The sequence below is a fragment of the Pezoporus flaviventris genome, unplaced genomic scaffold (assembly GCF_033815535.1).
Source record: "Pezoporus flaviventris isolate CSIRO_AGI_PZ_B2104156 unplaced genomic scaffold, CSIRO_AGI_Pfla_v1 ptg000036l, whole genome shotgun sequence".
Lineage (NCBI taxonomy): Eukaryota > Metazoa > Chordata > Aves > Psittaciformes > Psittacidae > Pezoporus > Pezoporus flaviventris.
The window spans coordinates 13,492,263-13,508,097 of NW_026892584.1; the positions used below are offsets into that span (position 1 = coordinate 13,492,263).

The 15,835-nt window shown below is 46.4% G+C and overlaps 2 protein-coding genes across 8 annotated transcripts in view; both read right to left on the bottom strand.

Annotated features, from left to right (window-relative positions):
* The window catches only part of LOC133274254 (ras association domain-containing protein 8-like), a 120,588-nt gene that overhangs the window by 50,485 nt on the left and 54,268 nt on the right, over positions 1-15,835 (bottom strand). The gene's annotated exons all lie outside the window — the stretch shown is intronic.
* The window catches only part of LRRC56 (leucine rich repeat containing 56), a 54,000-nt gene continuing 43,212 nt past the window's right edge, over positions 5,048-15,835 (bottom strand). The window contains exons 8-13 of one of the 4 annotated variants that reach the window (XM_061463195.1): positions 14,322-14,378; positions 11,954-12,018; positions 10,648-10,778; positions 9,712-9,905; positions 6,751-7,114; positions 5,048-5,990 (exon numbers count right to left, since the gene is read on the bottom strand). In XM_061463195.1, coding sequence (XP_061319179.1) covers positions 5,807-5,990; positions 6,751-7,114; positions 9,712-9,905; positions 10,648-10,778; positions 11,954-12,018; positions 14,322-14,378 — 995 coding nt within the window. In that variant the 3' untranslated portion in view covers positions 5,048-5,806. Of the gene's footprint in view, positions 5,991-6,750; positions 7,115-9,711; positions 9,906-10,647; positions 10,779-11,949; positions 12,019-14,321; positions 14,625-15,835 lie in introns of all 4 variants that reach the window. The other 3 variants (XM_061463191.1, XM_061463189.1, XM_061463190.1) reach the window with 3 other exon arrangements.

Here is a 15,835-nt window from a genome sequence, read left to right on the forward strand (position 1 = left end):
CACATCGATCCCCTCCTGGCTGCTATTCTGGGCTTCTGTTATTCAGAAAAAGACAAAACGACACCAAGTCTTTGGAAATCTGGAGCCACTGGCAGTCATGCCAGCTGCATCCCACCCTCAGGCTGTGGCATGGGGACAAGGAACTGTGGAAGGATGCGCCCCCCAGAACCAGCCCAATCTAACAATATCTAACCAATGCCATGTATTAAATGCAAAGATTTAAATTCACAGATTGCTGAAGGCTGGGAGAGCATTTTGGGCCCATTTTGGTGTTCATTTGTCCTGTGCAACAGACACTTAGCTGAGAGATGGGGCAAGAAAAGGAGGAGAAATTACTTGTCCTGTTCCTATGCTCTGATGGCTTTTCTCTGGGCATCTGCAACTTGCTAGAGTTGGAGACGACACAGGGCCAGGGGTGAGGGCTTAGGGGGTTAGGATTTACCCTGCAGAGGTATTCTTGTGGTTCCTTATATTCACCTCTCTCCTGCATCTGACCTGTTTTTAGTTTCTGTCTGCTGCCTCCTCCCTGACAGCATCCTCAGAGCCGGTGAATTGGCACCCGCCTCCTCACCTAGATCAACACCAGCATGTCCCTGGGTCTCTCATCCCAAGCCAACCTGATCCCATCACAAAAAGCTGGTTGCCTCCATGAAAAGCCTGAGCAGACAGGGGTCCCTGGACCCACTGGATCAACAGCATTCCAGGACCAAAGCACACTGCTCCTGGACTGAAGCTACAAGCTTTGAGCAATGCCTCCTGGAGGTGGGCAGGACACAGATGTGGGTGTCTGCTGAGCACCTGCTGGTCCCATGGGAGCCCAGGAGTTGCCCTTGAGCTCTGGTACCCTACTTGGACATGCAGCAAAGGCAGCTGCTGAACAGTGATGATGCTGCAAATGAAGCCATGGCAGGAACACTGAAAATAGGAAAGATGGTTCAAGCTCCATGATCCAGAACAGGAATGAATTGCACGTGGCAGCAACAGCCCCAGTGCCCATCAAATAAACCAGTCAAACCCTGCCAGCCTGCCAGGATCCTTGCTGAGATGGGCACAGTGCTTAGAGAAGGAAGGATCAGCTCTGCAGCTAGCACATACAATGTGGCCTGGGTTAAAATCGGGGAGACAACATCAGCTTGCACCAGCTGGGAATCTGGCCTGAGGTTTTGTAAACCAGAAAGACTGACCCCAACCCCATGCACCCTAGGGTGCAACTCAAGAACTTACCTTGGCCACGGGTAGGAGAAAAGGACTCCTGCTGCCTTCCTGTGAGGCTGAAATGCTGCTTGACCACTGAAGATGTTGGGATGACCCAACTACACCACTGACCCTGGAGGTGCTCCCCACTGACTGACACCTCAAAAGAGAGGGAAGCAGTGAGGCTGCTTGGTCCTCATCTCCTCCATCTACGGTGACCCAGGGGCAGGGAAGGGCTGAAGCAGGGCAGATGGGGACTGTGCCCTGGGGTAGGACACCTCTTGGAGCATCTCACATGAAAGGATTCTCACAGAATCCTTCTGCCAGAGCCTCCCTGGGGGACTGTGCTGGCTGAAGCATGCAGTGGGAGACACAAATCCTGCCAAGACCTGCAAATGGAGGAGAAGCGCTTTTGCAGCTCTTTGCTATTTCCATGTTGGCCCCGGATTGGCAATGGCTGACTCAGAATAATCAGCCTCCTACTGGGTAAGCCCTCCTGCAGCCTGAACCCCACTGCCTCCCTGGTTCAACCTCCCATGCCCTCTGCTCTTGGCTGAGGGCACGGTGGCAGTGATGCCAGAGCTGTTCTCATCAGGGCTCAATACCTGGCAGGGAGCAGACGCACGTACACACACAGCCTCACACACATGCGCATACACAAAGTCCCCCTCTGGCACTTTTGGCCACCATCCCAAATGCCAGCATGACACCACAGCCCCTCTCCATCCCTGCCCATTTGTGTGGGCAGTGCGGCCCCTCCGGCTCAGGCCTGGCAGCATTCCATGCAGGCATCCCATGTGCCCCATGCTCCAGAGCCTGGACGCACAGACGCATCTCCCCAGGAGGGGACACAGCGCAGCACAGCCTGACACACTGTGTAGTGTTCCCGGAGCATTGTCCACCAGAGCCTGGGAGCCGAGGTGGCCAGGCCAGGCTGGCTGCTGAGCTGCGGGTACAACAGACGCTTCTGCTGCAACTGTAGGAGCAGCCAGGTCTTGTGTGGATAACCCCCTTCCCCTCCCCAGAACACCTCAGTTCAGCTGGGCATGGCAAGAGGCAGCATGGGGATACAGCGTGAGATCAAACCATGCAGTCTAGAGCCTGTTTGCAGCTATGGCCTGTGACAAAAATCATCTCTTTAAGACATGAAGGGCTGCACATAGCATCATCAGACGCCCTGTAGCACCATGAATGCTCTATAGCACCATGGCTTTTCCATGCCGAGGGAGGGCCCAGGATGTTCTCCATTGCATTTTGTGGGCACTGCAGGTTTCCTAAGGAAGTATTTCCAAATAAATCAAAATCGTATGTGATACAGCATGGTGCATTCAGGAGCGTCATACAGGGCCAGAACACTGGATGCTGGAGAAGGTAAGAGAGAAAACGCTGAGCCCAGGGAGTGCCGAACACCTCCCAAACGCTCTGGAGCTGTTTGCGGTTGGTTTTCGAGTCTTTTGAAAGCTGCACTTGCGAGACTCTCTTATTCCCTCTAGCGTCCATTTCAAGACGTTCTTCTCGCTTTTCAAATCCAAGCAAAGCGGTTGCTCGCCTGATTGCATGCGCAGCCGTTCTCTTCCCCAGGCACAGGTTTTACATTATAAATGATACTGCAGATCTCCACCCAGGAGTCCAACATTTCATTTTCTGGTTTACACTGTGCCATGCGGGAGGATCCTGTTGCAAGGCCATCACCCCCCGACATGCTTAAAAAATCATCTCAATTACTCCCTTAATTTTAGCACAATCAGGCTGAGCTCTAGCTGGGGATGTGCAGGCACAGCAAGGCTCGTGATGGCAATGGGGAGAGGATGTGTCAGTGGTGAATGCTTTGTTTGGTGGACGGGTCAGAGCCTGTTTGGGTGGGATGCTGTCTCAGCCATGCTCCCTTCAGGATGAGGAAGGGCTGTTACACACTGCAGTAACTGGCTGTCTGGAAGGCAGTCCAAGCTTCTTTCTCAATTATTTTCTAAAGCTCTGGCTGAGCAGAGCCTTTCAGTATGCAGGGCATTACCAGCCGCTCCAGCAGAGGGGCTCGCAGGACACTAGCTGAGAGGCTGAGAGGCCTCCTGGGTGGACTGTGCCACAGCAGTGTCACTTTGGACCACATCCCTTTGCTGCTAGCCCTACTCCCTGCAGGGCAGCTGCCCCAGCTAACCACCCCCTCTGTCAGCAGCATGTGCTGATGGGACTCAAGCTCCCAGCAGAAAGCACTTCCCTGTGGTGCTGATTTATTAATAGCTTGGGGGGGGGGGGGGGAGTAGTTCTCACCCCTCTCTCCTGCTTACACTCTAGATATCAATTTGGCAGCTGGCAGCAAATCCCATTAAGGCAGTGAGATACTTAAAGCCATCAGCAACTCCTCACAAGAATGAGGGGATGGACGCCAGTAATGTACATATGAAACTAGCTGCATCCAACCGAAAGGAAGGATCCTACTGAGATAAATATTAATAGAGCTTACAAAGGCAGGGATAGGAATAAGCTCATTCATTAAAGAATTTTGTCCATATTCAATAGACCAACACAGAATTTTAGCAGAGGAATCAGTGACAAGAAAACTCAAACTCCCCATATATTTCCCTTTTGGGATGAAAGAACAGAATTTCTGGGTAGCACATCATGCCTGACATTTTGTAATAAGCACATAAAGCCCTGGCTGGCTTTTACATTTTCTAGATGACAAAGATGGAAGGTGGATGAACAGAGGCTAAAACCAGAGAGCAATTTTCTCTGTGGATCTGTTACAGCTGTGCAGATCTGATCTGCAACAGCCTTATTTATTTTGCTTGTCCTGGAAACTGCAACAGACAACAGCGCGGCAGCCCTGAGGTGCACCCGCTACTGGCAGAGGAGACAACCAGCCCTTCTTCTAGCCATCAGGTCTGTCTGTGATCACAAGCTTGCTCTCTTAACAAGCCTCCCTGCTGCTTTAAGCATGACAGCCTGGCGCTGAGTCATGTTGTGCGTTTTAGCTTCAGAGCACATACTCTTGCACATACTACTCAGCAGGCCAGATCACCCAGAAGGGACACAACAAAGGTGGTACACAAAAACTCAAGCCTCAAACAGAGCTGTCCACCAATGCTTGGCTCTGCTACCTGCTAAGGTTTCATGTGCTTAGAACTAGTAAGTCTTCCCCCATTCCCTGTGCCAGAATTTTGTTTTGGTGGTCATGGTCAGCAGCACTGGCAAAAAGTGCATTTTAGGAGCCTGTTTAGGGACACAGGCACTGGTGTTGGGTGGGATGGGAAATCCTGCCTGTGCCCATAGTATTGCACAGAAACACATACCTCATAGGTTTTAATGATTTTTGATGGATTAATTCCTCTAGGACTTGCCAAAACTGGACAAATTAGCTTAAAGCTCTAGACTATTTTGTAGGAAAAAGTGGTACAATATAACCATGATGAGACAAAGTTTTGGTGTTTTCTGTATTATTCGGCTCCTGTACTTTGAGCTGACCAGCAGAAAGAAAACATAAACCAATTCATTAACCTATCATGTAATCAGTGTTTATCAACCAATTTAAAAATGTATCTCTAACATAGTAATTTAAACTGGAAAAATGCAATGATGCATGGTTTCAGACTGCAACATCAATGAAGTTTTAAGGCACAGTCATTTGGATCAGCATCTCAAGTCTGCCGTCACTCAAACCAATGGTTTGAATCTCACCCAAATGTAAAAAAAATGCCCTATTGAAAAAGAAAAAAAAGGGTTTTCCCCTTACTTCCCTGCCTTGTCTTTGTGGCAGCATTACTTAAAATTATTCAGTCATATGAAATTAGAAAGTCTATTTGGTCTAAAAAAGCTAGAGTGGGATGCTTGACACTAAAGGCACATGCAGCATGCTAATGACATTCCAGTATGCCTCTATCCATAGGAAACAAGATAAATCCTTTCAGGTAGCTATGGAGCAAACAAATATGTTAATATTGCAAGCCACTTTGTTAGCATTGTCTCCCATAGCAATGTAGGCAACAAGATCCTCAGATGCCTGTGAATGGGTGAGCTCCTGGGGAAGCGTAAGCTCTGAAAAAAACCAGCCTTCCTGGGCTCTTCCTCAGGCCACGCAAGCTCCCCTTACAACCCGCTCCAGACATTGCTTCCTCTCAAAGCTGTTGGCTTGTCCCTTACATGTTAAACATCCAGGGCTGCATAAGATGCATTGTGGGCTGCTGCTAGATCAGGGGGATAGGAATGAGAGGGAATGCTCTGTCTCTCACCTCCTCCAGCCCACTCCACAAACTGCAAGCTCCATGCTCTGCTTGGTTCAATGTCCCTGCCTGACTCAGAGAGCAAAGTATAGTGTAGATGAGAGGAAATACACTAGGACTTGCTCTGTTTTAGAGCATGAAGGCTGCAAAAATAACCATGTTTGTCTATAATAAGAGGTTTATTAGCTCTTCTGTTGATCAGCAGGTGCTCTTTGAAGAAAGCAGTTCTGGACCAGCTGTAGCCTTAATTGAGGCAAATCATGTCATTTGTTTGAACTGCTCTACTTGCACAGCTCTGCATTTAGCTTGTAAAAGAAGCTGAAAGAAGATAGCATCAATTCTTCAAGACTGTGCTGTGTATGTAGATCCAACACATACTGCCACCTAGGTACCTTCTACGACTGGGGACTTTGAGATGTTGAGGAAGCGGGTCTGTGTGGCAATGGCTGCAGCATGGCCCTGGCAGTCAGGGGCCAAGCAGTGTTCATCAGTCCAGACCTCTGTGGGGCTTTTGTAGATGAGCAGACAGCTGGTTGATGGTGGTTGATCTCTCCAGGAGGGCTCTCATCCACGACGGGCCTGAGAGAAAAGAGAGAAACGCTGCGGTGTAATTGCACTCAGGGTCTGGATATCTGCATTCTCCCCACCAGCTCTGCTGTCTCTCACTCTGAAAACTCAACTGAAAGCTGCCAGGCTTGGGAGCAGCAGAAGACACACCAGCTTCCCACACAAGGCACGTACTCTCTGCCTATACTGCTCTATAATGCCTATGTTAACTTCAAAATCAAAGTGTCATTCACAGCTCCTCAGTTTTATTTCTTCAAAGAAGCAACAAGATGCTAATCTTACAGTAAGCAGGTTCACAAATAACCATGGTTTGGTGCATGTAACACTTCCCTAATGCCTACTTTGTTTTCCAAAGCTCATTCTAACATGAATTAATGTAAGTTTTAAGGGGAGAAAAAAATAAGAAATGTGATGTCAGGAACTTGTGCTGGGGTTTAGCTAAGGAGAGTCTTGAACAACTGCCACTACAAGAACTCTGCAACAGACATAGGCATCAGTCCATGAGAATGGAGCTGTAAGAACACAAGAAAATTCTGGGCTATTATTTAAGAAAATACCAAATTTCCAACGCTCAAGCTATAGGGAACATGAGGAAATGTTTAGTTTAGCAGTAGACGCACAAAAGTAAATGTCAGCACAAATAAAAGGAGGGTTTTTTACAGAACAGACAAGCGACTCCAGAGACAACACAGAAGTCTGCTTTTTCCTGCTGTGAAGTCCCTTCTGTTTTCCCCAGACACACTGCAAGCACTGCTGCTGGCAGCGTGCATACCTGATGCTTGTTGATCCATCAGCTGTTGGTATTGAAGTAGGCCTTTGCTGGCCAGTGCTCCCAGCAGGCTGGTGCTGCCCTGGAGATCCAGAGGCAGCCAGTATGCTGTGCTGTCTCAGAAGAGCAAATTTCTTGCCCAGAGGCTGGGCTGAAGTTTCTTGATGAGCCCTTGGCTGGCATTGCTGTATCCACTGCCTCTCCTCTTGGCTAGGTGTTTTTAGGCATCTTATCCTGCGGTTCCTTTTTTTCCAGGATCTTGCTGCGACACCTGTTACAGATACAGGTGAAGGGGTTTTTGGAGGAGATGGAATTAGGCAGTGGTTTGGGTTGGAGAACACTGCACCTTCCTGAGCCTGTGATGAACCTGAAACGGGGCGGGGGAAAGCACAGTGATTTACCAGTTCAACTTATTCCTAAATGACTGACTTGGTGAGAAAAATGTATTAGAGAATGCTGTGTGATGGAGATGGGTGGGCAGATGTGTCCCTGGCCTTGTTGAATTGCTTCCTCTGAGAGCCAGGGATTTGGGTTAGTTGGCAGCCTCCCTGCTGGTGACATGCCAAGCATTGGAACTGCTCATGAGCCACGCACAGCTCAAGTGGAGCAAACCAGCTCACCCATCCCCTTGTTCTCAGGCAGGATCATACATGCATCATTCCTGGCCAGCATTTGCACTGAGTTGTTTTAAATACCTGAGGACCTCATCCAGTGATTGGAAATTCAAGGCACAGGAATAATTGCAGATGAGTGGATTCACTTTTTAATCAGAGGGGTTTTTTAACCAGAGGCAGGGGTGTAAGAGTAAGTTCTTGAGATTAGCCTTAAAATTATGGAAATTGCCTGACTGATAAGGAAAATATTGTCCTACATACAGGGCTGCTATCTTGCTGATCATATGTTAGCCAATGTAATCTCAGGTGCAATGTATAGAGAAGAAAAGTCTTGTTCCTGACTTATAAATATAACATGCATGTATGCATGCTTAAAATGATGCTATATGTAGCAGGGGTCTAATTACTCTTGTCTATTAAAAGAACCAACTGTACCTAAGCACCTGATGTGCAGGGTGCAGGGCAGGAACACAGTCTAAAGAATGTGCCATCAAGCCCAATCCCAGAGAGTTCAGCTTCATAGCTCCTAATTGATGGGCATGTATTTTACTGCTTAGGTAACAACTTAAAGCCAATACAAAATTTTCACTGAACAATTTCCATAATACTATACTTTAAAAATCTCTAAATTTCATAGGAGTTTTTATTTAAGTAAAGACATTCTGAAAGACTGGTATGCCTGACTCAAGAGCTCGAAATAACACTCAACAGCTTCCAAAGGGTGCAGATTATACGGATCTGTTGCTGCAATTACTTTTAAATAACAGTGGTTTTGCTCAAATGACTTCTCCTTTCCTGATCAGAAGGACTGTTTTCAGCAACAAGTTCTTCTTGTGAGAAAACCACAGAAGTGATTGGGTAGAACACACTTCCAAAGTTAAGTGTTGTAGCATTTAAATCCCTCTCCAAACCTTGACACAGTCTCAAGTCACAGAGGTCAAGTATATTTTTAATGGCCTTGCTGACTAAAATCCATTAGTTGCTAAAGTTTTATCAGGTATTTGCTCTGCAAAACACATATGTCTATTAGTGACAGCGGGCAAAAGCTACTGTGCTTGTGATTATTTGAATCTTTGTTATTATGGCCAGCTGCTTGTAATTTGGGATCTGGGTCATCTGCACAGCCCCCATCCCCTATGTAATACTAGATTTCAAACCACTCCAACAATCTTGTAACAAATGCTAACAGATTTGGTTACAAGACAGGCAGATTTATGCCCAACCATTCACTTTGATAGCCCTATAAGGCATGACCCTGCTGCACTGTGAGATACCCTTGCATTGTTTACTCAATCTACAAAGATGATGAGATCATAATAAATCATACTCAATTTATGAAACTCATATTAAATCTAAAAAAGGTCTGATTAAACCTAAAGAGACCACAAGATCATAATCTAAGACCTCTGTGGTCACTGGACAATTGGCCACTCATTTAGATTTTTCCAAACTGTTTCTGTTCTTACTAAAGAAATATTGCTTATATTACCATTTTACCATTAGTACACAGAGACTTTGAATGGTTTAATGATACTTCTGTTTCTTCCAAAACTTTTGTTTTTCTAAATTTTAATAGCTCAATTTTGCCCTTGAAAGAAACATAAAGCAAAAACTCACATGCTAGTATTTACTGAGACCCCAAAAAGTTATCATTAACAATAGTAACAAAGTTGTACTTTTGTACTCTAGTTAATATGTATTTGGAATAACCATTATTAATGTTTCAAATATTCTTAAATATAATATTCAATGAGTGGTGAAGAGCAGGAATTCTGCTTTCATTTATGTAAATGCAATTCTGGAGAGGCCTTTGACTTTGTTTTTGATGACTAGAAGAACACATTTCATTTTTAAACTGTTTATTGAATGCATCCCTTTGGTTGCGTATCTTTCCAGAATTCCCAGTTGCCCAGTTAAACCTTAATCATTAGCTCAGCCAATACTTTCACCAGTGCCAATTGGGCTAAAATATGGCTCAGGTGGAACATCAGTGTTTTAGACTTACTTGTCACTGCCATAAATTAGCGATACAAGGTAGAAGACAGAGGCATGTCCTTCCTCTAGACTTGATGCTAAGCTGGTTTAAGATCAGCTTGGCTCCTCTTAATTCTACAGATCCATGTTGATGAATCAACTGATGGTCAACACAGCTGACCACCATGTCCTGCTTAAAAACTAGAATGGATTTCAAAAGGTCTAGCTCTCCAATGATATTTCCAAATTGGTGCTCTAGAGCACAGAAGCCAGATCTCTTAAAACACTGCATTTACTAATACACCAGTCTACAAATGGTTAGTTGCAAGTATCACTACCCAGTGCTGATCCTTCCCCAGAGGTTTAGGTCCAGTACCTGAGGAAGACTGGGAGAGGCAGGAGTGGCAAGGAGAATCAAGTGAAATCCTTTCAATGAGGTCCTTATCAGAGGTCTCCCTCAATGCACCTTCATAACTGTCAGTCAGGCTGGAGTCTTCACCCCCTTCCTCATCACTGAGAGTTACCCTCAGTGCTTGGGTGACTTTTTCTTGCTGTCCTCTATGCAGGCACCTGGACAATATCAAATATCACACCTTTAGTTAGCCTTTGAGTTGTGTATATGCAGCCAGCCACTTGCAGCTTGGCAAGGCCACATAGGCAAACACCCAGGAAGTGGATTTAGTCAGCCACTGTGATTTCCTACTTTCCCAGAAAAATGGAAAATTGTTCTAAATGGATCAGCCCTCTAAGCTTCCTGTGTCTGATTATCTGAAAGTGTCCTATAGTTAACCAAGTGAAATGGGACAGATTTTAAATACTACACAGTGAAGTAAGCTCAGAGATATGAAGCTGTTTTTCCTTCCAAAACAACCACTAATTGTCTATGAGGTGGGGGAATCTCAGTCGGGTGTTATTTTCCTTTCAGGCTTTCATTTGGTTAGGCCAATGCGATGTTTGCAGAAAACCTCATCCACTTTCACTTCTTTTAGTGTCTGAAGGTAGGCACTGTCAGAGCCAAGAATGTTTCATTAGTTGTGAAAAGTCATTTCCTTGCTCTCACTAAGCAAGTGAGCCCACCCTGACTATGCAGGTCTTCAGCCTGCTCTAGAGAGAGGTCAGAGGTTTTTTCTCCCTTGCACACCCTGCAGATGCTCCAGTGAGGAGCACTGATGGATGGATTGCCACAGCAGGAAGGCAGGAGGCCAAGACTATCCCTCGAAACCGCCACCAGGTGGCCAAGGAGTTTAATTTTATTACGGCAGAAAATGAATGCCCGCTTTATTGCACGACAAGATTTCTCCTGCAGTCTCACCTCTTTTGCTGCTCTCTGTTGGCGCTCAGTTCAGAAAGCACATCTTCCTGGTGCAGACTTCCTCCTCCTGCAGAGCTGTAAAGCTTTTCTGTCCTCAGACCACAGAGTTTCAAAGGGCTCACTACAGGTGGCTGGAAAATGACAGAAATTATTTTGATAACCTCAGGAGCTCTCTCCAGCTCTGCTTCTAGATTGTAGATTTTAGAAGGCATTAAAGTACGCTGTTACTCCTGAATCTTCAGATCACACCTCACTATTTTCTTGCTCCTCAGTTTTAAGAAGCCCCACACCTCAGTCATGTGCACCGTTACAGCTTGTGGAACCCAGGGTGGCAGTAAGACAGATGTTGACTTATATCTCCCTGGTGTATAAGCCTGTAGTATCTATGACAATAAGCATATTAGGACCAGTACCACAGAAACGGCATCATATAGCATGTGACTGCAGTCCCCTTCCACATCCTCGTTTATAACACAGTAATTCACTCAAATCACAGAATGGTTTGGGTTAGAAGGGACCTTAAACATCATCTATTTCCAATGTTCAGATTTGTTTCAGAAAAGCTCCCAGTGCTTGTGCAGTGGCAGCAGAGAGACAAGGGAGGGACGCTTTTTTCCAGTGGTTCTTCAACGTCTGCTGTCAGCATTAGGTGAAGCTGCTGACAATGCAGTGATGTAGGTGTCCTATGCATGCTGTTTACCTGGTTTAGTACAGCCTGTTTAAAAACGTGTGTGTGCATTTGTGCCGCGTTGAACCTCATGGCCCACAGAAGCTAACCGCGACAACCCATACTGCACCCCTTTACACACATGGGCATCCTCTAACTACATTACAGCTGAAATGAGCAGGCTGACCCACAGGGCTGAGGGACCACCCCACTGCCAAGAGGAACAACCTTTGTTTAGCCAATAGGAATGACTTTGCAGCAATTTGACTATTTACACCAACATCAAAAAATCACTGCTGAAAAAAAATCTTTTGCTTAATAGCTGCCATAGAAATACTGTCAAATTTTGCAAACCCGCCTTGTGTTCTGCTCAGCCAGGACAATACGAAATGCACCACCATCAGCTGATACCTTACTTTCATGTGTTCCTTTAAGGCTGATGGTTAATTGTTGCTAGCACATGGGAGCATTTGTAACCTTAGGGCAAGAGGCTCTGTCCTCCCCAAGGTCAATGGCATCTTGGGGGGCTTTTGTGTTGCAGAAGAGAGAAAGCTGCCACAAGCCACAGTGCAAGTTCAGTTTATCCCAGGATCCTGGGGGTTACCAGGCAGGAATATGACATATACAAGAAAAACATACACCTAGCTTTTGCCTCCTTGCACAAAGAGCCTCGGTGTCGCTCCCACACGTAACTTGACTGAGTCCTAAGAAAAAAAGGAAAAAGAGAACATTTTATTCCAGCATTTAACAAATGGTGCTGGCTTTGAAATCAGTCAATATCATTTTCACAGACAGGAAGATGTAATATTTCATGGTGTAGGTTCATGGTTTGAGCTGGCATGGCCTGACACCATTGCTGAGAGGCATTTCTCTGCTTCTACCAGAATCTGTTTCCTTCTGCTTCTGCCCTGCCTCCTCCACTGTGCTGCTGCAAACATTTGTGTGGCCACACAGTGAGTCAGATCAGGGAACAGATCCAGATTAAAACTAAATTTGCTTTTTGTGGGGTGTGTTTGTTTTGCTGAATTATTTTTCAGCTGGATCTCGATCAGAATCAGGTTCCCCATGTGGTGATGCAGATGTTCTTCCCAAAAAAGACATAAGGCAGCAAAGGGGCAGGAAGAAGCAGTGAGCGTGGGGTGAAACTGCCTCTGTCAGTAGTGCCAGCTACCTGAAAGTGCATGTAAAATTATCATAGAATAATAGAATGGTTTGGGTTGGAAGGGACCTTAAAAATTATCTCGTTCCAGCACCACTGCCATGGGCAGGGACACATTCCACTAAACCAGGTTGCTCAAAGTCATGTCCAACCTTGTCTTGAACACTGCCAGGAATGGGGTGTCCAAAGCTTTTCTGGCCAACCTGTGCCAGTGTCTCACCACCCTCACAGTAAAGAACTTCCTTCTCTCTAATCTAAATCTATCCTCTTTCAGTTTAAAACCATTTCCCCTTGTCCTATCCCTACAGACCCACGTCAGAAGTCCCTCTCCAAATTTCTTGTTGGCTCCTTTAGGTACTGGAAGGTTGCTATAAGGTCTCCCTGGAGCCTTCTCTTCTTCAAGCAGAACAACCCCAGCTCTATCAAGCTGTCTTCAATAGGAGAGGTGCTCCAGCCCTTGAAGCATCTTCATGGCCTCCTCTGGACTCACTCCCACAGGTCCAAACCCTGGTTGTTTTGGGGGCTCCAGAGCTGAACACAGTACTGCAGGTTGGGTCTCATGAGAGCAGAGTAGAGGGGCAGAATCACCTCTCTTGACCTGCTGGTCACACTTCTGACGCAGCCCAGCATATAGTTGACTTTCTGGGCTGTGAGCATACACTGGTGGGTCGTGATCTGTTTCTCATTGACCAGCACCTCCAGGTCCTTCTCCTCAGGGCTGCTCTCAATCCAGTCTCCACCCAGCCTATATTTGTTTGTGGGATTTCCCTGACTCAGGTGCAGGACCTTGCATTTGGCCTTACTGAACTTCACAAGGTTTGCATGGATCTACCTCTCAAGCCTGTCAAGGTGCCTCTGGATGGTCTCATTCCCTGGCAAGCTGCATTCAGTTTCCATGTTCTTTTCCAAATGAACACTCAGTTGACACTACATTGCTTCATCTAGTTCATCATCCTGAGTCCTTCTACAGCAAAGAACTGAGCTGAGACTGGCATCTGAGAGAAGCAGCCCACAATGCTGAGAAAGCAAACACCATCTTCCTATCTAATCTGCACTCCATGGGCCAGTGGAGTTGCACCATCAAGATATTTTCAGGAGTCAGGAAAGGACATTTTGGCAAATGCCAAATATTGTACCAGAAGTGATCTCCCTTTCCATCCAGCTGTCTCCAGGAGCTGCTAACTTGGCAGAACTTCTGGGTAGCCAGGGCACAAAGGGAGGTGGTACACCTGTGTTTTGGGTGAGCCTGTAGATCAGGTATGTGAAGTCAAGGAGCTGACCCCTTTTGCTGAGGGCCCCACTCCTGGAAACCGAAAAGAAAGTGCTCATTGACAGCAGTGATGCTGCTGCAGTATGAAACTGCAATACCTGTTGTTGGAGCACATGTGATCCCACAGTGAGTGAATGTGCATCACCATGCCTTTCTAGAGTACTACCTTGGACCACATTCCTGTGACTGAATGAGATGTGCCAGATGTGACTTAAGTGAGCTCCAGCTAGGCTGATGTGTAACTTGAAGGAATGAGCAGAACAGCTTTCGATAAGGTGTGAAGGGCAGCTTCAGTGAGGGAGCACCACTGCAGTTCAGGGCTGTTAAGAGGGACAGCAGCACATAATAGATGGGGGTGAGGGGCTGAGGAGGCCAGATGACATTCACCTCCTTCTGCAGGGGGAAATAAAGGAAATCCCATGCTAAAGCAGGTGAGTCCTGTGGAAGAAAACATGTGCTGAACCTGATTAGCAGCACCATGGGTAGGTGGTAGTCAAAGCACTCAGGCTTTCATCAGCAATAATAATTAGAAGGAGGTGGACATGTGGAAAAGAACAGGATTAAAAAACATACGTTACCATTTATCAAGTCACTGGAGTCATCTTCTGTGAACAGCTCGTCAGAAACAGTGGGATCTGGAAGAGGACCGCCACCATACAAGAGGCAGGCACTGCTAGATCTCCCTGCATGAGCAGATGACTGTGCAGTGCCAGGTCTGGAAGCTGTTGGGGTTCTTGGGCTCCGTCTAGACTGCCTTGCTACTGCCCCAAGGCATGGATCTAAGGGAGAGATTTTGCTAGAGTAAGCACAGTCATTCAAGGCTTCAAACCACACCATCACCACACACTGCCAATAGGGGAACTGCTGCTGCACACCTGGAGCTGTAGGAAACAATAAAACATGTCATTGCAGATACAAGAAACATGCTGGAATGGGTCAAGCCCAGAGACAGAAAGCTTCCTGGTACTGCATGCAGTCCCCCATAGCTGTTCTCTGCAGACAGTAGAACTCGGGGGGTCCCCAATTAAACCAAAGTCCCTTCCCACCCTCCTCCTGTTTCTGAACACCAGAGACCAACTGCTGGCTGAATATGGGGTCAGGAACTGTTCTGTGCTCACCACCCACCTCCAATTGCCCCACAGGTGAGCCTGGACATATCCAGGGCTCTGCTACTTCTCCTCTCTGCATATCCAGGGTAAGACCATGTTGCCTTGCATTTGCTGCCCACCTGCCTACGGGGGAACCACTGCAGGTTTGCTACTGCTTCAAGCCCCCTGTCCTAAGATATAGTGCTTAAATACCCAGGCATAATGCAGATGGTGACACTGCTACCAGAGCTATTAAACAATCAGGGCAAACTACATACCAGGAGCTATGGAAATCTGAGAATGGCAGTGATAGATTCTTCCAGTATTGCACCAGAGACAGATACTTCTCTACCACAGAAAGAAAGGTGAAAACTGAGGTTTCATAATGCTACAGGGCAGGGTGGATAATACAGAAGCTAACCAAAGGCAGATAGAGCCCTGTTCCCTTGCCTGGCCAACCACCGGCTGCCCTGGGAGCACATCACAGCTGCAAGAGCAGCATGTGCAAGCAACAACCCATAGGAGACTGAATTTCATTACAAAGCAAGCCATTCATCTAGGCACTAAAAAGTGCTGAGCGTCTACCATCTTAACAGTGGAAGAATCAGCTCTGTAATAATATGGCCATTTCCTTAAGGGTGGAGTGTTAGGGACCTGTAAAATATCTGGGCCATAGTTGTTAATACAAACTCATGAAATACACAGTGCGTTAAAAGCACCTGAGTCAACATTGCTCTAGGAAAGAAACAAATACGAGGATGCTCGAACCTGACCATATCAGCTCATCAGTTTAGAGCTGAAGGCAAGAATATGAGTCTGGCTGCACTAGGAAATAATATGAATTTACAATTTTGTGCCCTGTCCTTACTGGCACAGCTGGAAGCTTACTTTAGTTAACCAGTTTTCTGAACCACAGCTGATATTTGCCAAAGCAGGATCATTGAGGGATCAGATTTTAATGGATTATTTTTTCTACAATAACTTCTATTACAACTACTGATTTG